The 23,932-nt window shown below is 46.8% G+C and overlaps 2 protein-coding genes across 2 annotated transcripts in view; one reads left to right on the forward strand and one right to left on the reverse strand.

Annotated features, from left to right (window-relative positions):
* Nucleotides 1–23,932, reverse strand: part of CHRM5 (cholinergic receptor muscarinic 5) — a 252,276-nt gene that overhangs the window by 17,727 nt on the left and 210,617 nt on the right. The gene's annotated exons all lie outside the window — the stretch shown is intronic.
* AVEN (apoptosis and caspase activation inhibitor) overlaps nucleotides 14,371–23,932 on the forward strand; it is a 661,464-nt gene continuing 651,902 nt past the window's right edge. Inside the window, exon 1 of the mRNA XM_077263370.1 lies at nucleotides 14,371–14,562. Within this exon, the coding sequence (XP_077119485.1) occupies nucleotides 14,425–14,562 (138 nt within the window). The 5' untranslated portion in view covers nucleotides 14,371–14,424. The remainder of the gene's footprint in view (nucleotides 14,563–23,932) is intronic.

Raw genomic sequence — 23,932 nt, forward strand, 5'->3', positions numbered from 1 at the left:
TTCCGTCTGGAAACACGAGAGTCCAAGATCTTTTCCACAACGTACTCCAACTCACCCTCAACCAACACCGGAGCAGGAGGCTCAACGGAAGGCACAGCTGGTACCTCATACCTGCGCAACAATGACCGATGAAAAACATTATGAATCGAAAAGGATGCAGGGAGGTCCAAACGGAAGGACACAGGGTTAAGAATCTCCAATATCTTGTACGGGCCGATGAACCGAGGCTTAAACTTAGGAGAAGAAACCCTCATAGGGACAAAACGAGAAGACAACCACACCAAGTCCCCAACACAAAGCCGAGGACCAACACGATGACGGCGGTTGGCAAAAAGCTGAGTCTTCTCCTGGGACAACTTCAAATTGTCCACCACCTGCCCCCAAATCTGATGCAACCTCTCCACCACAGCATCCACTCCAGGACAATCCGAAGATTCCACTTGACCGGAGGAAAATCGAGGATGAAACCCCGAATTACAGAAAAACGGGGACACCAAGGTGGCAGAGCTGGCCCGATTATTGAGGGCGAACTCCGCCAAAGGCAAAAAAGCAACCCAATCATCCTGATCCGCCGACACAAAACACCTCAAATATGTCTCCAAGGTCTGATTAGTCCGCTCGGTCTGGCCATTAGTCTGAGGATGGAAAGCAGACGAAAAAGACAAATCTATGCCCATCCTAGCACAGAATGCCCGCCAAAATCTAGACACGAATTGGGTCCCTCTGTCAGAAACGATATTCTCCGGAATACCATGCAAACGAACAACATTTTGAAAAAACAGAGGAACCAACTCGGAAGAAGAAGGCAACTTAGGCAAGGGAACCAGATGGACCATCTTAGAGAAACGGTCACACACCACCCAGATGACAGACATCTTCTGAGAAACAGGCAGATCCGAAATAAAATCCATCGAAATGTGCGTCAAAGGCCTCTTCGGAATAGGCAAGGGTAACAACAATCCACTAGCCCGAGAACAACAAGGCTTGGCCCGAGCACAAACGTCACAAGACTGCACAAAGCCTCGCACATCTCGTGACAGGGAAGGCCACCAGAAGGACCTTGCCACCAAATCCCTGGTACCAAAGATTCCAGGATGACCTGCCAACGCAGAAGAATGAACCTCAGAGATGACTCTACTGGTCCAATCATCAGGAACAAACAGTCTACCAGGTGGGCAACGATCAGGTCTATCCGCCTGAAACTCCTGCAAGGCCCGCCGCAGGTCTGGAGAAACGGCAGACAATATCACTCCATCTTTAAGGATACCTGTGGGCTCAGAATTACCAGGGGAGTCAGGCTCAAAACTCCTAGAAAGGGCATCCGCCTTAACATTCTTAGAACCCGGTAGGTAAGACACCACAAAATTAAACCGAGAGAAAAACAACGACCAGCGCGCTTGTCTAGGATTCAGGCGCCTGGCAGACTCAAGGTAAATTAAATTTTTGTGGTCAGTCAATACCACCACCTGATGTCTGGCCCCCTCCAGCCAGTGACGCCACTCCTCAAAAGCCCACTTCATGGCCAAAAGCTCCCGATTCCCAATATCATAATTCCGCTCGGCGGGCGAAAATTTACGGGAAAAAAAAGCACAAGGTCTCATCACGGAGCAGTCGGAACTTCTCTGCGACAACACCGCCCCAGCTCCGATTTCAGAAGCGTCGACCTCAACCTGAAAAGGAAGAGCAACATCAGGCTGACGCAACACTGGGGCGGAAGAAAAGCGGCGCTTGAGCTCCCGAAAGGCCTCCACAGCATCAGGGGACCAATCAGCAACATCAGCACCCTTCTTAGTCAAATCAGTCAATGGTTTTACAACATCAGAAAAACCAGCAATAAATCGACGATAAAAGTTAGCAAAGCCCAAAAATTTCTGAAGACTCTTAAGAGAAGAGGGTTGCGTCCAATCACCAATAGCCTGAACCTTGACAGGATCCATCTCGATGGAAGAGGGGGAAAAAATGTATCCCAAGAAGGAAATCTTCTGAACCCCAAAAACACACTTAGAACCCTTCACACACAAGGAATTAGACCGCAAAACCTGAAAAACCCTCCTGACCTGCTGGACATGAGAGTCCCAGTCATCCGAAAAAATCAGAATATCATCCAGATACACAATCATAAATTTATCCAAATAATCGCGGAAAATGTCATGCATAAAGGACTGGAAGACTGAAGGGGCATTTGAAAGACCAAAAGGCATCACCAAATACTCAAAATGGCCCTCGGGCGTATTAAATGCGGTTTTCCACTCATCCCCCTGCTTGATTCGCACCAAATTATACGCCCCACGGAGATCAATCTTAGAGAACCACTTGGCCCCCTTTATACGAGCAAACAAATCAGTAAGCAGTGGTAACGGATATTGATATTTAACCGTGATTTTATTCAAAAGTCGATAATCAATACACGGCCTCAAAGAGCCGTCTTTCTTAGACACAAAGAAAAAACCGGCTCCTAAGGGAGATGATGAAGGACGAATATGTCCCTTTTCCAAGGACTCCTTTATATATTCTCGCATAGCAGCGTGTTCAGGCACAGACAGATTAAATAAACGACCCTTAGGGTATTTACTACCCGGGATCAAGTCTATGGCACAATCGCACTCCCGGTGCGGAGGTAGTGAACCAACCTTGGGTTCTTCAAAAACGTCACGAAAGTCAGACAAGAATTCAGGAATCTCAGAGGGAATAGATGATGAAATGGAAACCAAAGGTACGTCCCCATGAGTTCCTTTACATCCCCAGCTTAACACAGACATAGCTCTCCAGTCGAGGACTGGGTTATGAGATTGCAGCCATGGCAATCCCAGCACCAAAACATCATGTAGATTATACAGCTCCAGAAAGCGAATAACCTCCTGGTGATCCGGATTAACACGCATAGTCACTTGTGTCCAGTATTGTGGTTTATTACTAGCCAATGGGGTGGAGTCAATCCCTTTCAGAGGTATCGGAGCCTCCAATGGCTCCAAATCATACCCACAGCGTTTGGCAAAGGACCAATCCATAAGACTCAAAGCAGCGCCAGAGTCGACATAGGCGTCCGCGGTAATAGATGACAAAGAACAAATCAGGGTCACAGATAGAATAAACTTAGACTGTAAAGTGCTAATTGAAACAGACTTGTCAGGCTTCTTAGTACGCTTAAAGCATGCTGATATAACATGAGTTGAATCACCACAATAGAAGCACAACCCATTTTTTCGTCTAAAATTCTGCCGCTCACTTCTGGACAGAATTCTATCACATTGCATATTTTCTGGCGTTTTCTCAGTAGACACCGCCAAATGGTGCACAGGTTTGCGCTCCCGCAGACGCCTATCGATCTGAATAGCCATCGTCATGGACTCATTCAGACTCGCAGGCACAGGGAACCCCACCATAACATCCTTAATGGCATCAGAGAGACCTTCTCTGAAAATCGCCGCCAGGGCGCACTCATTCCACTGAGTAAGCACAGACCATTTGCGGAATTTTTGGCAGTATATTTCAGCTTCATCTTGCCCCTGAGACAAGGACATCAAGGCCTTTTCCGCCTGAAGCTCTAAATGAGGTTCCTCATAAAGCAACCCCAAGGCCAGAAAAAACGCATCCACATTGAGCAACGCAGGATCCCCTGGTGCCAATGCAAAAGCCCAGTCTTGAGGGTCGCCCCGGAGCAAGGAAATTACAATCCTGACCTGCTGTGCAGGGTCTCCGGCAGAGCGAGACTTCAGGGACAAAAACAATTTGCAATTATTTTTAAAATTTTGAAAGTGAGATCTATTCCCCGAGAAGAATTCAGGCAAAGGAATTCTAGGCTCAGACATAGGTGCATGAACAACAAAATCTTGCAAATTTTGTACCTTTGTGGCGAGATTATTCAAACCTGTAGCTACACTCTGAAGATCCATTTGAAACAGGTGAACACAGAGCCATTCAAGGATTAGAAGGAGAGGAAGAGAGGAAGGCTGCAGTATAGGCAGACTAGCAAGTGATTCAATTAAGAGCACACTCAGAACTAGAGGGAAAAAAAAAAAAAAAAAAAATTGTAGCAGACTTCTTTTTTCTCTCCTTTCTCAGCCAGTAATTTAACCCTTTTTTGGGCCGGTCAAACTGTCCTGATTCTCAATGGCGAGAGAACATAGCCCAGCATATATGAGAACTAGCTCTTGGAAGATGGAAACTATACTGACCATGAACTAAACCTGCCGCACAACTAGAAGTGGCCGGGTAGCATGCCTACGTTTTTTTATCCCTAGATGCCCAGCGCCAGCCGGAGAACTACCTAATCCTAGCAGAGGAAAAGACAGTCCTGGCTCACCTCTAGAGAAATTTTCCCAAAAGGCAGACAGAGGCCCCCACATATATTGGCGGTGATTTAAGATGAAATGACAAACGTAGTATGAAAATAGGTTTAGCAAAATCGAGGTCCGCTTACTAGATAGCATGAAGACAGAAAGGGCACTTTCATGGTCAGCAGAAAACCCTATCAAAACACCATCCAGAAATTACTTTAAGACTCTAGCATTAACTCATAACACCAGAGTGGCAATTTCCGCTCACAAGAGCTTTCCAGACACAGTAACGAAACAGCAGCTGTGAACAGGAACAAAATGCAAAAACACACAAGGACAAAAGTCCAACTTAGCTGGGAGTAGTCTAGTAGCAGGAACATGCACAGAAAGGCTACTGATTACATTGTTGACCGGCATGAAACTGACAGAGGAGCAAGGTTATATAGCGACTCCCACATCCTGATAGGAGCAGGTGAACAGAGGGGATGATGCACACAAGTTAAATTCCACAAGTGGCCACCGGGGGAGCCCAGAATCCAATTTCACAACACCCGGATATTTGAAGGGTGCCTTCTCCAAACTGCCATTTTTAGATCTCTCCACAGGTGTTCTATGGGATTCAGGTCTGGACTCATTGCTGGCCACCTTAGAAGTCTCCAGTGCTTTCTCTCAAACCATTTTCTAGTGCTTTTTGAAGTGTGTTTTGGGTCATTGTCCTGCTGGAAGACCTATGACCTCTGAGGGAGACCCAGCTTTCTCACACTGGGCCCTACATTATGCTGCAAAATTTGTTGGTAGTCTTCAGGCTTCATAATGCCAGGCACACGGTCAAGCAGTCCAGTGCCAGAGGCAGCAAAGCAACCCCAAAACATCAGGGAACCTCCGCCATGTTTGACTGTAGGGACCGTGTTCTTTTCTTTGAATGCCTCTTTTTTTCTCCTGTAAACTGTATGTTGATGCCTTTGCCCAAAAAGCTCTACTTTTGTCTCATCTGACCAGAGAACATTCTTCCAAAATGTTTTAGGCTTTTTCAGGTAAGTTTTGGCAAACTCCAGCCTCGCTTTTTTATGTCTCGGGGTAAGAAGTGGGGTCTTCCTGGGTCTCCTACCATACAGTCCCTTTTCATTCAGACGCCGACGGATAGTACGGGTTGACACTGTTGTACCCTCGGACTGCAGAGCAGCTTGAACTTGTTTGGATGTTAGTCGAGGTTCTGTATCCAACATCCGCACAATCTTGCGTTGAAATCTCTTGTCAATTTTTCTTTTCCGTCCACATCTAGGGAGGTTAGCCACAGTGCCATGGGCTTTAAACTTCTTGATGACACTGCGCACGGTAGACACAGGAACATTCAGGTCTTTGGAGATGGACTTGTAGCCTTGAGATTGCTCATGCTTCCTCGCAATTTGGTTTCTCAAGTCCTCAGACAGTTCTTTGGTCTTCTTTCTTCTCTCCATGCTCAATGTGATACACACAAGGACACAGGACAGAGGTTGAGTCAACTTTAATCCATGTCAACTGGCTGCAAGTGTGATTTAGTTATTGTCAACACCTGTTAGGTGCCACAGGTAAGTTACAGGTGCTGTTAACCACACAAATTAGAGAAGCATCACATTATTTTTCGAACAGTGCCAATACTTTTGTCTACCCCCTTTTTTATGTTTGGTGTGGAATTATATCCAATTTGGCTTTAGGACAATTCTTTTTGTGTTTTTTTCATTTAAGACAAATTAAATGAAGATAATAATACCAAAGAATTTGTGTTTGCAATCATTTTCAGGAAGAAACTGAGTATTATCTGACAGAATTGCAGGGGTGTCAATACTTTTGGCCACAACTGTAGGTTAACCAACATGTGACATCATCTCCCTAGACCTTTTAAGACGCCTTAGGAAATACACCTGTGTCTTCTGATTATTATTCAACACTTTGTTAGTTTCTCTCCTCCTGTGCACATTGTATAACTGTCTGTTATCCTTGCTGTCCTGCTGACTTAGCTGCATCCATCCTGGTGTTCCTCACGGTGTCTCGTCCTGCCAGCTGTACCATGCTCGGGGACCAAGTACCCATCTGGATCTGGGGCCACTTCACCAGGTGAGTCCTAATAGCTTCCCATGTGCCTTCCAGATTGCTACATCAACACTCGGTGTCCTTGTGCCCACCTGTACCTGCAGCTTAGAAGATCCACCTCAACTGGTGAGCATAAACTCATCAACTGTGTAGTAACCACTACCGAGTACTATAGATACACTTCTGTTCATTCACATAGGGACGGATCTAAAGTACCAGGCTGCAGCTACTACACATTTGAAAGAGCTGTCCAGTTCAGCTCCACAACTATTAACATCTGGCTGTTAAATGAGAATAGATTAACAGTGGAGGTGCCAGTTATCAATCTAATATTGATGACCTATCCATAGCAGAATAGTGGAGAAAATCTTTACTTACCGTATTTTCCGGCGTATAAGACGACTGGGCGTATAAGACGACCCCCCAACTTTACCAGTTAAAATATAAAATCTTCTTAAAAGTCGGGGGTCTTCTTATACACCGTATGTCGTCTTATAGGGCCGGTGAATATGTGCCTTTGGGGGGGGGGGGGAGTGATCCTGATGAGGACGAGGGGGCGTCTCACAGGAAAGTGAGTATCCCCCATTACCTTATCATAGCGCTGCAGCGTGGGGTCTCTGTGCTGGGAGCGGCGGCTGCTGTGCTGTGCTGTGGCGGCTCCTCTTCTGCAGTGTGGGGCCTCTGGTGCTGTGGGGCAGTGGCGGCGGCGTATCTTCATGCAGTCGGGGCTCCTCCGGCATCTCAAAGACTGGAAGCCCCGCCGGCAACTCCATCGGTACAATGCGGTCAGGTGGCCTCCGGGAAAATGGCCGCTGCTCAGATTCAGATCTCGTCCCGAGATCTCGGGAGACGAGATCTGAATCTGAGCAGCGGCCATTTTCCCGGAGGCAGCTCAATAGGTGCGATGCGGTGGCCTGGCCGCTGGGGGCTGCGCATGCTCAGATTCAGATCTCGTCCCGAAATCTCGGGACACGAGATCTGAATCTAAGCAGCGGCCATTTTCCCGGAGGCCAGCGCATTACACCGATGGAGTTGCCGGCGGGGCTTCCAGGCTGAGATGCCGGAGGAGCCCCGACTGCATGAAGATATGCCGCCGCCGCCACCGCCCCACAGCACCAGAGGCCCCACACTGCAGAAGAGGAGCCGCCACAGCACAGCACAGCAGCCGCCGCTCCCAGCACAGAGACCCCACGCTGCAGCGCTATGATAAGGTAATGGGGGATACTCACTTTCCTGTGAGACGCCCCCTCGTCGTCATCAGGATCACTCCCCACCCCACCCACCATATACACCCGGCGTACAAGGCGATTCCCGGCGTACAAGACGACCCCCGACTTTTAAGAAGATTTTCAGGGGTTAAAAAGTCGTCTTGTACGCCGGAAAATACGGTACTATGAATATTGTCGTTTCTCACAATTAAAGCAAAAACTGAAATAAATGAATTGGAGTATGTTGACATACATGCTATGTGTAGGAGCAAGTTCACATTGGCCATTAAACACACAAAACCTAAGATAGGAACAAAATGAACATATACCCTGCTATAAGTAAGTAAAAAGTAATAGTGCATATAAATAACATAAGGTACTTAGTACACACTGAAGAATAAATGCAATCCCACCAGAGCCAAGATGTACTCAATCTCGCAATTATATGCAGGGAATGTACCATTTTATGGAAACAGTTCTTGGAAATTCAAGGAAGTCGTATGTCAAAAAGTAAAGGGGCTAAAACGTCCCAGCAATCTAAAGGCAGTGCTGGTAACTATGAAACTACTGTGCATGAGTGGCATCAGGGATGAAATAGCATTACTGAAATTTGACGCAATGTCTAAACCGTATCATCACTCAGCCATACATTAAATAGGATTTTATATTTATACTACATTAACACCATCTGTATTTTTGAAAGTGATTTGCTACTCACAAAAGGGCGAAGTCCACTGTTCTAGAAGATAATTAACCTGCATACAGAACTTTTTATAAATTGTTTCAGAAAAGCCAATTGAAAAAGGATTTAAAATCACTTTTAAAAGCGTTAAGAAGTTGTAAAGCAAATTCACAAGAAACTGCTTGGTTGCTCGATAATCTATTTTGATGTCCCTCAAAGACTTCCTTCACATCCGCAATCACTGAATCCCTTGTCTAATTCTTTTGACAGTTCAAAAGTGATGCGTTTATACTATTAAAAGGGGTTTCCTAACTAATTGATGACTACAGCGGTTATGTATTAGTGGATGGCTGAAGAGATTCATCTTTGCTGAGTCTATTGACAGTCGGAATTACATTTGTGCACATTTACATACTATGCACTTAATTCCTGGATGCCTATGCTATTACTGTTATTATCAAGAATGGCAACATTATAAATTAATATGTTAGAAAGAAGTGGGAACAAGTAAAATTACATGAAAGGTTTGAAAACCGTAATGACGTAGATGATTACACAACATCATTTAGGGATTTACTACTAACCATATGAAGTTTTCAGTCCGTACTGATATATTTTAAGCTTTGCATTACGTTTTTTAAAATTAATATTTCAGATGTATTTCTGCAGGTTTTTTTCTTTTTTTTCAAGCAATAAATACAGTTGAAACATTAATTTGAAAACAACATGTTATATTAAGTTGATCTGTAAGAAGCCATAGGACTGGAGAAGCTCCTCGTAAGGTTAAGCTCCCACAATGAGTGTTTGGTAAATTTTTGACACTCCATGTTTTTGCTATGCAAAAAAGTATGCTTACTGTTCCTGCAAAGTGAATGTGTCAGGCTCAGCAGGTGAGGTGGATCCTCTAAGGTGAGCACAAGGACCTTTGATGTCGATGCAGCAATCAGGAAGACACATGTGCACCGAGAACTTGGCAAACTCAGGAATCTCAAGAGCAGCAGGACGGATGAAGTGGAACCAAGCAGGGATGAATGCAAGCACAAACACTTTTTGGTGGAGAACGCCAAACATAGGACTAGAGTTTCAATTCCAAGACACAGGTGGGTGTCTAAATGGGCCTTAAATACGTTTAGGGAGATGATGTAACTGATCCATTCTGAGCAAGCTGCAAAATCAGAGGTGGAGCACAGCAGAGGGCAGTGGACCAAGGAAAAAGAAGCAGAGAGGGGCAAAACTGGTGTGTAACAGGATTTTTCCACTCAGCATAAACTGACCTATGGTTCTGTGTTTCAAATCTGCATCATGTCAATTTCTGTTGTAGTAAATATATGTTTTATTTGCAGATTTTTCCTATAGATTTTAATGGGACAAGGAAAATCTGCAGAAAAAAACGCATGTTATCCACACGTGACTGTATCAATGCCATATATCAATACGTTTTATCAAAGCCACATACCAGGAGGTATTCAAAACAAAGCAGTTTTATTTAAAACATGACATACCAAAAAGAAGAAAAAAAAGCTGCTAAAAAATGCAGTACAAACGGATGTAAAAAAAATGCAATGAAAAAAACACAATGAAAAAAACACCTAATAAGGGCAGAAAAGCATTAGTTTTTTTAAATAGTTCTTTATTTAAACATTTTAGTAAACAAAATTACACAACTGTGAAAAAGTCATGAGATGCAATGGAATAATGATAACATGTGATTCACAAGAGGCACCCTAAGGTGCTTAAAACATTTTGAGACAAGGGTGGAGACAAAATTGGAAAACAGACAACTATGATTACTAAACAAAAATACAAAAAACAGAGTACCTAGAAAGGGGACCTAACCATATTCAGGATATATTAGGCTGTATCAGAACAGAAAGGTAGTATCAAGAGAGATCAGTGTAGAGAACAGAGAACCTGGAGTCTGACATCGAAAAACTTCCTTAATTCGTTAGGCCAGATTTCCATCTCTCCCAGACTTTAAGAAATTGAGGGTGTGTGAAGGATTCCCAGCTAGTGAGTTCTTCAAGACGTCAAATCATATTTATTTTTTTCACCCATTCTAAATGGGTTGGAGGAGCTTCCTGTTTCCAGTGCAGGGGGATTAAATGCTTGGCAGCTCCTAATAATATTGCTAATAGATCGTGTTTTTTGGGCTTAAACTGTACGTATGGGCAGGACAATAAAACTTCTTTTGAAGTTAAAGTATGATTTATCAGATCTATGTTTTTTAGAGTCTCCTCTATCACCAACCAATATGGCTTTATTTTGGGGCAAAATCAAAGTATATGAGAAAAGTCTCCTTTATGAGCTCTACATCTCCAACAGAGGTCCGAATCTGTTAGATAAAAATGGTGCAGGAGCTCAGGGTCAAAATTTTAGATGAGTTTTTTTTTGCAATAAGGAACATCTGGAGAAACCATGAGAGTTAGATAGAATCAATTTCATCTTCAGATAACAAAATATTTAATTACTTTTCCCAGGAATATATGAAGGTTGGTTTATAGGGGGATTGAGGTGAGATCAGATGGTTATAGATCTTTGAAATTCTTCTAGGGATGGGATAAGAAAGCTTACTTAGCATATCAAGCCAGGTCCACTTACTAGTGGTAGAGAATTTTGACTTAAAAGTTGAAAAGACATGAGTTTTAGGATTTTGCTGTAAAAAATCAGAAGGACGTACAGAAGACCCAATCGGCCAGGAATCTAGCATGGGGATTTTATTCGCCACGAACTGAGTGATGGTATAATATGGTAACTCTGACCATAGATTATAAGGGTCTGAATATTCAGGATCCAATAGGAAAGGGATAGCGGAGTTTGGGTTAAGTGTGCAAGTTTAGGGGACAGTTCCTTTTCTAAGGCTCACTTAATGGCAAAAGTTGTAGAGGTAATGACTTTGCCCAATGTTTCAGGAAGAGTTCAACAATTTAAGCCATCTATTCAAATGAATTGCTTTATAATAAACCTGGCTATCAGGGGGTCCGATGCCTCTTTTGTGTTTTGGTCGGGATAGGATTTTATGCGCTAGCCTTGGTTTTCTTATACTTCCACATGTATTGAGACAGTACCTGTTTAATTGAAGAAAAGCAGGAATGTTGGAGATTTATAGGTAGCATATTTAGATGGTAAAAGATTTTGGGAAGAATATATGATTTAACAACATTCTTTCTACCTATCCAAGATAATAGAGGGTTGTCGTAACCTTTAAGGAGGGATCTTATTTTCTCTATCAGAGGCATCAAATTCCTTTGGTACAAGAAATCAGGATTGTTAGTGATATGTATTCCCAAGTACAGTATTTTATGAAGTTATTGAGCCAGTTAAAGGAAGTTATTTTCTGCAAATAATGAATATCTGGCGCCGGCGTAGATATGTTGAGAGCTTTAGATTTTTCTAAATGAACTTTAAAATTGGATAGTATACCAAAATGGTCAAAAATATTCAAAAGTTTAGGGAAGGCTTTTTAGGTTATCAGCAAAGATTGCTGCTAGATGTTAGAAAACTTTTAGTTTTTAATAGTACAATTTGACATACGTACAAAGCTTTTTCTTACGTTTTTGGGGGAGTTGTGGTGACAGACAAAATGTAAATTTTGGCATTTTAAACGTTTTTCTTTATGCTTTCACCATATAATTTTACATTTTGATAAATCAGGCTTTTATGTAAAAAAAATTCTTATTTTTTGATTGCAAAAGGATGATTTAAGTTTTTGTTTCACATTTTTAAATATTTTAACTATGTTACATCATCGCTATGATTCCTACATGGCCTACAGTCTGATGATGGCTGGTAACAAAAACTCCCAGTATGTCCTTACCATTGTTAAAGACATATTGGGAATTGTAGGTTCATGTAAAACAATTGTAAATGCGGCTGACCTGACACTGCAATTGAATTCTGTACTAAGCTTGGTGCTATATACATGTACTGACATTGTTTCTAGCACCACATTCATGTACTGACAGTGTTTCTGGTGCTGTATTCATGTACTGAAGGTGTTTCTCACGCTGAATTCAACTACTGTCGGTGTTTCTGGAGCAACATACATCATGTGCTGTCAGTGTTTCTGAGGCTGTATTCATGTACTTACGGTGTTTCTGGCTCTACATTCATTTACTGTCTGGGGATCTGGTGCAGCATTCATGTACTGACGGTGTTTCTGGTACAGAATTCATGTACTAATGGTACTCCTGGTGCTGCACTCATTTGCTGACGGTGGTTCTAATCTTGTACACATGCAGCAATCCATAACATGCTTCATGGCTATATTAAAACCAAAAAATCCTCAAAACTAGTGCAGGGACTTGTGTGCACAGGGCAGAGCTGTATAAAGACATTATTGTGAGCAGGCTGAGGACAGACATTGCAAGGACCTGTGTGCACAGAGAAGAGCTGTATAGGACATTACTGTGAGCAGGCTTGGGACAGACATTGCAGGGACTTGTGTGCACGTGCACAGAGCAGAGCTCTATAGGACATCACTGTGAGCAGGTTGGGGACAGACATTGCAGGGACTTCTGTGTACAAAGCAGAGCTGTATAGGACATTAAAGTGAGCAGGCTGGGGAGAGACACTGCATGGACTTGTGTGCACAGAGCAGAGCTGTATAGGACATTACTGTGAGCAGTCTGGGGACAGACACTGCAGGGACTTGTGTGTACAGAGCAGAGCTGTATAGGACATTACTGTGAGCACGCTGAGGACAGACATTGAAGGGACTTGTGTGAACAGAGCAGAGCTGTATAGGACATTACTGTGAGCAGGATGGGGACAGACACTGCAGGGACTTGTGTGCACAGAGCAAAACTGTATAGGACATTACTGTGAGCAGGCTGAGGACACATTGCAGGGACTTGTGTGCACAAAGCAAAACTGTATAGGACATTACTGTGAGCAGGCTGGGGACAGACACTGCAGGGACTTGTGTGAACAGAGCAGAGCCGTACAGGACATTACTGTGAGCAGGATGGGGACAGACACTGCAGGGACTTGTGTGCACAGAGCAGAGCTGTATAGGACATTACTATGAGCAGGCTGGGGACAGACACTGCATGGACTTGTGTGCACAGATCAGAGCTGTATAGGACATTACTGTGAGCAGGCTGGGGACAGACACTGCATGGACTTGTGTGCACAGAGCAGAGCTGTATAGGACATTACTGTGAGCAGGATGGGGACAGACATTGCAGGGAGTTGTGTGCACAGAGCAGAGATGTATAGGACATTACTGTGAGCATATAAACCGAAAAGAAGATGGACACCAAAAAGCTAAGAATAATACTTTTATTAAGGAATCATTAAAACAATACATAAATACACAAATAAATATATAGATGAAAACGATGCAATAGAGTCTGCTGTGGGCGCCCCCCGAGGAAGCAGCAACTTGCGAAACGCGCGTCGGGGCTCTTCCTTTCCACGTACGGCTGCGGGGGGAATCTGTGTGTGCATCTGACATTTAGTAAGTACTATACTGTCTTATCCACCATGCCTTTGGGACTTTCCCACATATGTGCACTGTTGTACTAAAGGTAGCATGGTTGTATAGTGTTTCTCTGTCCAATTATTTTTTGTTGTAGGCACTTTACTTATTTATACCTTATCGTCTTTGCACGCTCAGTCCCTTCCCGCATCTGCCTAGCGTCAGTTTGCTATTATATGCAATATACATTTATTATATGTTGGCTCAGTCACCACTAATATTTAAAGCTTATTAAGCTAATTCTTGCACGCTCTGTATATCTGTGTGGGACAATCATATACCAACTTTATTACTGGTTAGCTTGTCAGTACGTACGTGGCACTATTGTTGCCTTTTCTTTTTTCTATTGCATCGTTTTCATCTATATATTTATTTGTGTATTTATGTATTGTTTTAATGATTCCTTAATAAAAGTATTATTCTTAGCTTTTTGGTGTCCATCTTCTTTTCGGTTTATATGATACTATGTGATGGCAGAGCATCTACTCTGAGCGCCCCTGCTATAGGTATACATTACTGTGAGCAGGCTGGGGACAGACAATGCAGGGACTTTTGTGTGCCACAGTGCCAGGCAGAACATAAAGCAGCCGTGTGTTTGACTCACAACACTAGACTGGCCCCTCCCACCCACGTGACTGATCACATGTCTGTGAAATAACCAAAGGTCCTTTAGTTTAGTTGGTAAGGTTTGACATCTTTCGTGAGCAGATGGAGCGAGGCCGCGGTAAATCCCGGAGAGGTGGCGGTGGCCGCAGACCGTACAGAGGCCGCGGCTCTGGAGGAGACAGAGAGTATGGCCATAGAGGGCACAGGGACGTGCGGGGTCCACCGGAGCCGGAGAAGAAGGTGAGGACCTGAAGGGGAGGGGCTTGTGACTACGCTGCCGGCCGAGGAGGCGCGTGGCTAGAGCTCTGTAGTCATGTGCAGAATGATACTGACTGTGTGAGGGGAGATCGGCATATAGTGCGCGACTGGCGCTAAATGTGCGCTCTGTACTGGTGAGGAGGGCAGTGACAAGGGTCACTATATAGTATTATGTACAGCTAAAGTATACAGGCAAGCTCCCGCCACACCTTGCAGGCACTGTCAGCACCACCTCACATAGCACCAAGCTACCTCACATGACCGTGCTACCTCACATAGCAAACCAACAGCCACACTGCAGACCGCCTCCTCGCAGCCAACTGCCACCTCACACAGCAGACCGCCTCCTCGCAGCACCTCACAGCAGACCGCCTCACACAGCAGACCGCCTCCTCGCAGCACCTCACACAGCAGACCGCCTCCTCGCAGCACCTCACACAGCAGACCGCCTCCTCTAAGCAAACTGCCACCTCACACAGCAGACCGCCTCCTCGCAGCACCTCACAGCAGACCGCCTCCTCGCAGCACCTCACCACCTCACACAGCAGACCGCCTCCTCGCAGCACCTCACACAGCAGACCGCCTCCTCGCAGCACCTCACACAGCAGACCGCCTCCTCTAAGCAAACTGCCACCTCACACAGCAGACCGCCTCCTCGCAGCACCTCACAGCAGACCGCCTCCTCGCAGCACCTCACCACCTCACACAGCAGACCGCCTCCTCGCGGCACCTCAAACAGCAGACCGCCTCCTCGCAGCACCTCACCACCTCAGACAGCAGACCGCCTCCTCGCAGCACCTCACACAGCAGACCGCCTCCTCTCAGCAAACTGCCACCTCACACAGCAGACCGCCTCCTCGCAGCACCTCATAGCAGACCGCCTCACACAGCAGACCACCTCCTCGCAGCACCTCACACAGCAGACCGCCTCCTCGCAGCACCTCACCACCTCACACAGCAGACCACCTCCTCGCAGCACCTCACACAGCAGACCGCCTCCTCGCAGCACCTCACAGCAGACCGCCTCACACAGCAGACCACCTCCTCGCAGCACCTCACACAGCAGACCGCCTCCTCGCAGCACCTCACCACCTCACACAGCAGACCACCTCGCAGCACCTCACACAGCAGACCGCCTCCTCGCAGCACCTCACCACCTCACGCAGCAGACCGCCTCCTCGCAGCACCTCACCACCTCACACAGCAGACCGCCTCCTCGCAGCACCTCACACAGCAGACCGCCTCCTCGCAGCACCTCACACAGCAGACCGCCTCCTCGCAGCACCTCACACAGCAGACCGCCTCCTCGCAGCACCTCACACAGCAGACCGCCTCCTCGCAGCACCTCACACAGCAGACCGCCTCCTCGCAGCACCTCACAGCAGACCGCCTCCTCGCAGCACCTCACCACCTCACACAGCAGACCGCCTCCTCGCGGCACCTCAAACAGCAGACCGCCTCCTCGCAGCACCTCACCACCTCAGACAGCAGACCGCCTCCTCGCAGCACCTCACACAGCAGACCGCCTCCTCTCAGCAAACTGCCACCTCACACAGCAGACCGCCTCCTCGCAGCACCTCATAGCAGACCGCCTCACACAGCAGACCACCTCCTCGCAGCACCTCACACAGCAGACCGCCTCCTCGCAGCACCTCACCACCTCACACAGCAGACCACCTCCTCGCAGCACCTCACACAGCAGACCGCCTCCTCGCAGCACCTCACAGCAGACCGCCTCACACAGCAGACCACCTCCTCGCAGCACCTCACACAGCAGACCGCCTCCTCGCAGCACCTCACCACCTCACACAGCAGACCACCTCGCAGCACCTCACACAGCAGACCGCCTCCTCGCAGCACCTCACCACCTCACGCAGCAGACCGCCTCCTCGCAGCACCTCACCACCTCACACAGCAGACCGCCTCCTCGCAGCACCTCACACAGCAGACCGCCTCCTCGCAGCACCTCACACAGCAGACCGCCTCCTCGCAGCACCTCACACAGCAGACCGCCTCCTCGCAGCACCTCACACAGCAGACCGCCTCCTCGCAGCACCTCACACAGCAGACCGCCTCCTCGCAGCACCTCACACAGCAGACCGCCTCCTCGCAGCACCTCACACAGCAGACCGCCTCCTCGCACCACCTCACACAGCAGACCGCCTCCTCGCACCACCTCACACAGCAGACCGCCTTCTCGCAGCACCTCACACAACAGACCGCCTTCTCGCAGCAACGCGCCACCTCACACAACAGACTGCCACCTCGAAGCACTGTGCTACTTCGCATAGCATCACGCCAAAGCGCCTCCTCAAATGACCGTGCTACCTCACATAGCAAACTGCCTCCACTCAGCAGACCGCCTCCTCGTGCACTGCGCTGCCTCACACAGCAGACCGCCTCCTTGCAGCACCGTGCTACTTCACGCTGCACTGCACTACTTCACACAACACTGTCACCACACCACCTCACACAACACCGCCTCGCAGCACCGTTCCTTCCCATAGACTACAGGGCCAGTACTGCGCCACCTCATGGACAATAGTGCCAGCATTATACACCTCATAAGCCATGATTCTGACAACATTGCACCACATATATATACTGTAGTGCCAGCAGCGGACCTCCGCTTAAAGGGAATCTGTCACCAGGCTTTTGCTATATCATCTGAGATCAGCATAATGAAGGAAAAGAGACCCTGATACCAGCAATGTGTCACTTCGTTTACTGTGTGCAACAATTGTGACACAATCAGAATTTAATCTGCTGTAGATGTAGCAGAGTTCAGAAAGCTAATCCTGCCCACTCCCCTGATTAGCAGCTGTCTGTGTTCATTTTATGTTGATAGCTAAAAATCAGTGCTGGGGGCGTAGCTGAACCAGGAGGCACACGGGCAGCTAGTTCAGCAGTGATAATCTCCTGCTGAGAAAACTCATTGTATTGAAACGGCAGCCAGCTTACTAAGTGACACATCCGTGAAATAAATGTCTGAGCCCTACCTCATGCTGCCCTCAGATTACATAGCAAAAACTGCTGACAGGTTCTCTTTAAATCAAAGTAATGTTAGCGTGCCACCTCTTCAACTATTCTGGCCATAGAGAATGTTTACATAAACTATAGTGCCGGCAGAGCGTCTCCTCGTTCACTATAGTGCCGGCAGAGCGTCTCCTCGTTCGCTATAGTGCCGGCAGAGCGTCTCCTCGTTCGCTATAGTGCCGGCAGAGCGTCTCCTCATTCGCTATAGTGCCGGCAGAGCGTCTCCTCGTTCGCTATAGTGCCAGCAAAGCGTCTCCTCGTTCGCTATAGTGCCAGCAGAGCGTCTACTCGTTCACTATAGTGCCGGCAGAGCAGCAATTTATATTTAGTCTTGGTCCATTTTTTTATAAGCAATAATTTATATAAAAAAAGATGGAGGTTCCCCAAGTTTGTAGCAAGAAACCAGTCGGTAAAAACGGACAGGATGTGGATGCTATCACATTGCTGGCTGCTGCTTTTCGGTGATCCATTCAGTCGTATACACGTTATATTTGCAGGCCAAAGCAGGACATGTTTCTATTTTTCCTTTAAGGGCTTATACTCACGAGAAACTAGGATGAGTCTCGCATGTTAATACCCGGCACTCAGGAGCGGAGAGTGTGGCTGCATGTATTCCTATGCGGCCGCACGCTCCGATCTGAGTGCCGGCAGCAGTGCCGGGTAGGGTTGAGCGAAACGGATCGTTCATTTTCATAAGTCGCCGACTTTTGGCAAAGTCGGCGTCTCATGAAACCCGACCCGATCCCTGTGTGGGATCGGCCATGCGGTACGCGATCTTGGCGCGAAAGTCGCGTTTCGTATGACGCGTTTAGCGCCATTTTTTCAGCCAATGAAGGAGTGCGGGCAGAGTGATGACATAGGGGTTAGGGGCGTGCACGCCTATCATCATTTTATCGCTTGTGCGCAGTAGGGATTTGCAATGTGTAAAACGAAATTTGCTGTGGAGAGAGAGAGAAAGAAAAAAAAAAAAAAACCTCGACTTTTCGCAGTAATCGGCCGATTCCGCCCGACTCGACTTTTCAAAAAGTCGAGTTTCGCGGAACATGACTCGACCCTACAAAAGTCAAAGTCGCTCAACCCTAGTGCCGGGTATTAACATGCGAGACTCATCCGAGTTTCTCGCAAGTGAGTATGAGCCCTTAGGCAACATGTGACTTTTTCTATTACATTACTTTAATGAAACAGAATAGCAGAGCTACACATTATATCTATACTATCGGAATAACTAAAAGTTAAAAATGGGTAAGAATTTATCAAATCTCACCAAATTTTAACCCCTTACTGCCGATGACAGCTTCGACTTTCCTGAAAGAGGCCCATCATTTAAATCTACCAAAAGTCACTTTATATGGTGTAAAGTCGGAAATGCTTATACATGTTCCTGCTCTTCCGAGATTGTTTTTCCTGACATATTGCACTTTGTGAGTGTAAATTTAGTTCAGTATATTTTGGTTATGAAAATATCTAAAATTTTTCAAAAAACTTAGGCAATTTAGCAATTATTAAACTTTAGTTATTTATCCCTTAAAGAGGGCCCTATATGTCTGAAGCCCCCACCAAATAAAACCCCATTTTCAAATGTAAATCAAAGTAAACTGGAAAAAAAGAGAATGTTCACAAGGGGTAATAGGAGCAAATGGACCTCAGTTTGTAACATAAATTTCTACCGAACACAGCAGTTCCCAATAATACGTGGTTATAGCGTACTGTTTGGGAACACTGCCTGGCTCAGGAAAGGATGGAGTGCCATTTGGCTTTTGAGGCACAGATTTTTTTTTTTTAGTAGTTTATTGGAAAGTCCCTACTTTGTCAGGACAGCAGAAATCGCCAAGAAGTGAGCACTTTCTGCAAATTACCCTGAGGAAGTTCATTTACAGAGTATAGTGATTATTTTGACCCCCACTGGTGTTTTTCAGAAATTTGTGTGTAGTGGATGTTGCAGAGTGAAAATTACAAATGTGCCATTTTAGCGCTCAATATATTGTGCTAGGCTTGTATTTCTGGAGATTTGGACCCCTTAAAAATGTCATATTTCTCAATAAAAAAATAAATAATTAAAGAATGTGAGATCGGTGGGGGTCCCAAACTCCTACTGCTTAGGCTACTTTCACACTTACGTTGTTTTGTATCCATCACAATGCGTTATTTTTGGAAAAAAAGCATCCTGCAAATTTGCCCACAGGATGCGTTTTTTTCCAAATAGACTTGTATTGCCGACGGACCGCGACGTATGGCCACACGTTGCGTCCGTCGTGCACTGGTTGCTTCAGATTTTGGTGGCCGCGCGGAAACGCAGCGGTTTTCATTCCGCAGCATGTCAATTCTTTGTGCGGAATCCGCAGCGGTTTGGCACCTGCTCCATGTTAAAAACCTGCAGGTGTCTAAAACCGCGGTGGAAACCGCACAAAAAAACGCGATAAATCCGCAGTACTTTTTGCACTGCGGATTTCATCAAATCCGCTGCGGAAAAATCCGCAAAGTGTGCACATAGCCTTAGGCCTCTTTCACACTTCCTTCTTTGTAGTCCCGTCGAGATACGTAGTTTTTTGAGAAAATTTTTTTTGCAGGATCCTGCATTTTCTCATAGACTAAGGGTATGTTTCCACTGTCAGGATGGCCGGCGGTATCACCGCAGCGGCGAAGCCGCTCGGCGCTAAGCCCCGCCCCCTTTCTGGGACGCGATCATGCCGGATGTGTTAACTCTTCACATCCGGGATGATCGCTCTCTCCCATAGCGCCCTGTGATATGCCTTGCGGGGACGCTGCGTCCCCACAAGGTGTACGGACATGCTGCGATCCGAAAAGACGCGCAGCATGTCCGGAGTCGCAGGGCCGCCGCGTGCGGGTTTCCACGCATAGTGGAGACGGGATTTCATAAAATCCCCTCCACTATGCTGGAACATCTGGACGCTACTTGTTTGACGCTGCAGCTCTGCGCAGCGTCAAACAAGCAGCGTTTCCTGACCATGGAAACATACCCTTAGGGTATGTGTCCACGTTCAGGATTGCATCAGGATTTGGTCAGGATTTTACGTCAGTATTTGTAAGCCAAAACCAGGAGTGGGTGATAAATGCAGAAGTGGTGCATGTGTTTCTATTATACTTTTCCTCTAATTGTTCCACTCCTGGTTTTGGCTTACAAATACTGATGTAAAATCCTGACCAAATCCTGATGCAATCCTGAACATGGACACATACCCTTATATTAGCGACGGATGGCCACACGTTTCATCCGTTGTGCACTGGATCCTGCGGAATTTGACGGCCCGTCTTTTCCAAAAAACGTTCCAAAGAACGTTTTTTGTCTGCAGTGGAAAAACGTTCCCCGACGCCTCCTGCGGCATACGTCGTTCCACAGAATGGGAGCCTATGGCCTCTTTCACACTTCCGTCAGAATGTGAACGTCACAATGCGTCATTCTGTGCAAAAAACGCATCCTGCAAAGTTGCCCGCATGATGCTTTTTTTTTCACATAGACTTGTATTACCGACGCATCGCGACGTATGGACACACGTTCCATACGTCGTGCACTGGATGCGTCGGTAATTGGCGGACCGTTGTCACAAAAAACGTTCAATGTAACTTTTTTTGTGCGACGGGTCCGCCATTTTCGACCGTGCATGCGCGGCCGAAACTCCGCCCCCTCCTCCCCGGACTGCAGAATGGCAGCGGATGCGTCCATCCGCTGCCCACATCGTGCAGAGAATTCACAACGTCCGTCGGTACGTCAGCCCGACGCTTTGCGACGGGCCCGTACTGACGGAAATGTGAAAGAGGCCTATGGACACTGGATCCTGCGCACACTGAAATGCAGGAATCCAGTGACGGGTGCAGTTTTTACATCTGAGCATGCCTGGAAGCATATTCCAACCCACGGAAAAGTCTCTGTTTCTCTCTGTGTCTCTCTCTCTCTTGTCATTTCACTGCACTATGACGCACAGCCAACGACGGAAGTGTGAAAGAGGCCTAAGTGATGTATGGGCACAACACAGCCATTTCGTAAATTACTTAGAGGCCGTTTCTGAGTACTGCAATCAAAGAGAAGACAAAGCACCGTACTGTCAGCGGATGCTAAGCCATGTACAGAGCTGCTGTGTTCCACCTGTACATCCGGCTTCTGGTGGAACAGTTATTGGGCGATTGATAGTTGGGACGGCTCTCAGACCCCTATTCTTTTCTGTTGGATAAGTCATCAATTGTTATGTCATATGAAGCCATTTAAGATGCATTTTCCCATTTGCAGCAGTGTCATGCATGTCGACATTAACTGTGTTTGGGCATGCTGTGGGGATTAGAAGGGGAGGCCATTTGGCATTGGGAATGTGGATTTTACTAGATTGTGTTTTTGGAGCCGTGTCTTTTATCCAGCGACTTTGAGCTACTAAGGGTATGTTTCCACGGTCAGGAAACGCTGCTTGTTTGACGCTGCGCAGAGCTGCAGCGTCAAACAAGCAGCGTCCAGATGTTCCAGCATAGTGGAGGGGATTTTATGAAATCCCGTCTCCACTATGCGTGGAAACCCGCACGCGGCGGCCCTGCGACTCCAGACATGCTGCGCGTCTTTTCAGATCGCAGCATGTCCGTACACCTTGCGGGGACGCAGCGTCCCCGCAAGGCATATCACAGGGCGCTATGGGAGAGAGCGATCATCCCGGATGTGAAGAGTTAACACTTCCGGCATGATCGCGTCCCAGAAAGGGGGCGGGGCTTAGCGCCGAGCGGCTTCGCCGATGCGGCGATACCGCCGGCCATCCTGACAGTGGAAACATACCCTAAGGGTATGGCTCCACGGTCCGGAGGGGCGGCGAAGCCGCTCGGCGCTAAGCCCCGCCCCCTTTCTGGGACGCGATGGTTCCGGATGTGTACAGTACGGAACATGCTGCGTTCTGAAAAGACGCGCAGCATGTCCGGAGTCGCAGGGCCTCCGCGTGCGGGTTTCCACGCATAGTGGAGACGGGATTTCATAAAATCCCCTCCACTATGCTGGAACATCTGGACGCTGCTTGTTTGACGCTGCAGCGTCAAACAAGCAGCGTTTACGTACCGTGGAAACATACCCTAAGGGTATGTGTCCACGTTCAGGATTTGGTCAGGATTTTTCATCAGTATTTGTAAGCCAAAACCAGGAGTGGGTGATAAATGCAAAAGTGGAGCATATGTTTCTATTATACTTTTCCTCTAATTGTTCCACTCCTGGTTTTGGCTTACAAATACTGATGAAAAATCCTGACCAAATCCTGATGCAATCCTGAGCGTGGACACATACCCTAAGGGTATGTTTCCACGGTCAGGAAACGCTGCTTGTTTGACGCTGCGCAGAGCCGCAGCGTCAAACAAGCAGCGTCCAGATGTTCCAGCATAGTGGAGGGGATTTTATGAAATCCCGTCTCCACTATGCGTGGAAACTCGCACGCGGCGGCCCTGCGACTCCGGACATGCTGCGCGTCTTTTCAGATCGCAGCATGTCCGTACACCTTGCGGGGACGCAGCGTCCCCGCAAGGCATATCACAGGGCCCTATGGGACAGAGCGATCATCCCGGATGTGAAGAGTTAACACATCCGGCATGATCGCGTCCCAGAAAGGGGGCGGGGCTTAGCGCCGAGCGGCTTCGCCGCTGCGGCGATCCCGCCGGCCATCCTGAACGTGGAGACATAGCCTAATAATGTAGAGAACCTATTTTTCCATTAATGGACGGCAGGTCTGAGTGGGGGTTTGATGAGTTGAAGTTTTTATTGGTACTATTTTGGGCTACATGACATATTATTATTTATTTATTTTTAATCACTTTTTATTCAAATATTTAGGAGACAGAATGAGAAATTAAACTTCAGGAATTGTCTTTATTTTTTTCTTGCACCATTTTACACTGTCCACTTTGTGGTAAAAGTGATCACGTCTTTATACTGTGGGTCAGTAAAAAAATACTGCAACACCAGGGTTTTTATAGATCTTTTTTTTTCAATACTACTTTGCACATGTAATTATCATTTAATTTGCTATTTTTGCACACTAAGGGTATGTGTCCACGTTCAGGATTGCATCAGGATTTGGTCAGGATTTTTCATCAGTATTTGTAAGCCAAAACCCGGAGTGGAACAATTAGAGGAAAAGTATAAGGGTATGTTTCCACGGTCAGGAAACGCTGCTTGTTTGACGCTGCGCAGCGCTGCAGCGTCAAACAAGCAGCGTCCAGATGTTCCTGCATAGTGGAGGGGATTTTATGAAATCCTGTCTCCACTATGCGTGGAAACCCGCACGCGGCGGCCCTGCGACTCCGGACATGCTGCGCGTCTTTTCAGATCGCAGCATGCCCG

The sequence above is a fragment of the Ranitomeya variabilis genome, chromosome 1, assembly GCF_051348905.1.
Source record: "Ranitomeya variabilis isolate aRanVar5 chromosome 1, aRanVar5.hap1, whole genome shotgun sequence".
In the NCBI taxonomy this organism is placed as follows: domain Eukaryota; kingdom Metazoa; phylum Chordata; class Amphibia; order Anura; family Dendrobatidae; genus Ranitomeya; species Ranitomeya variabilis.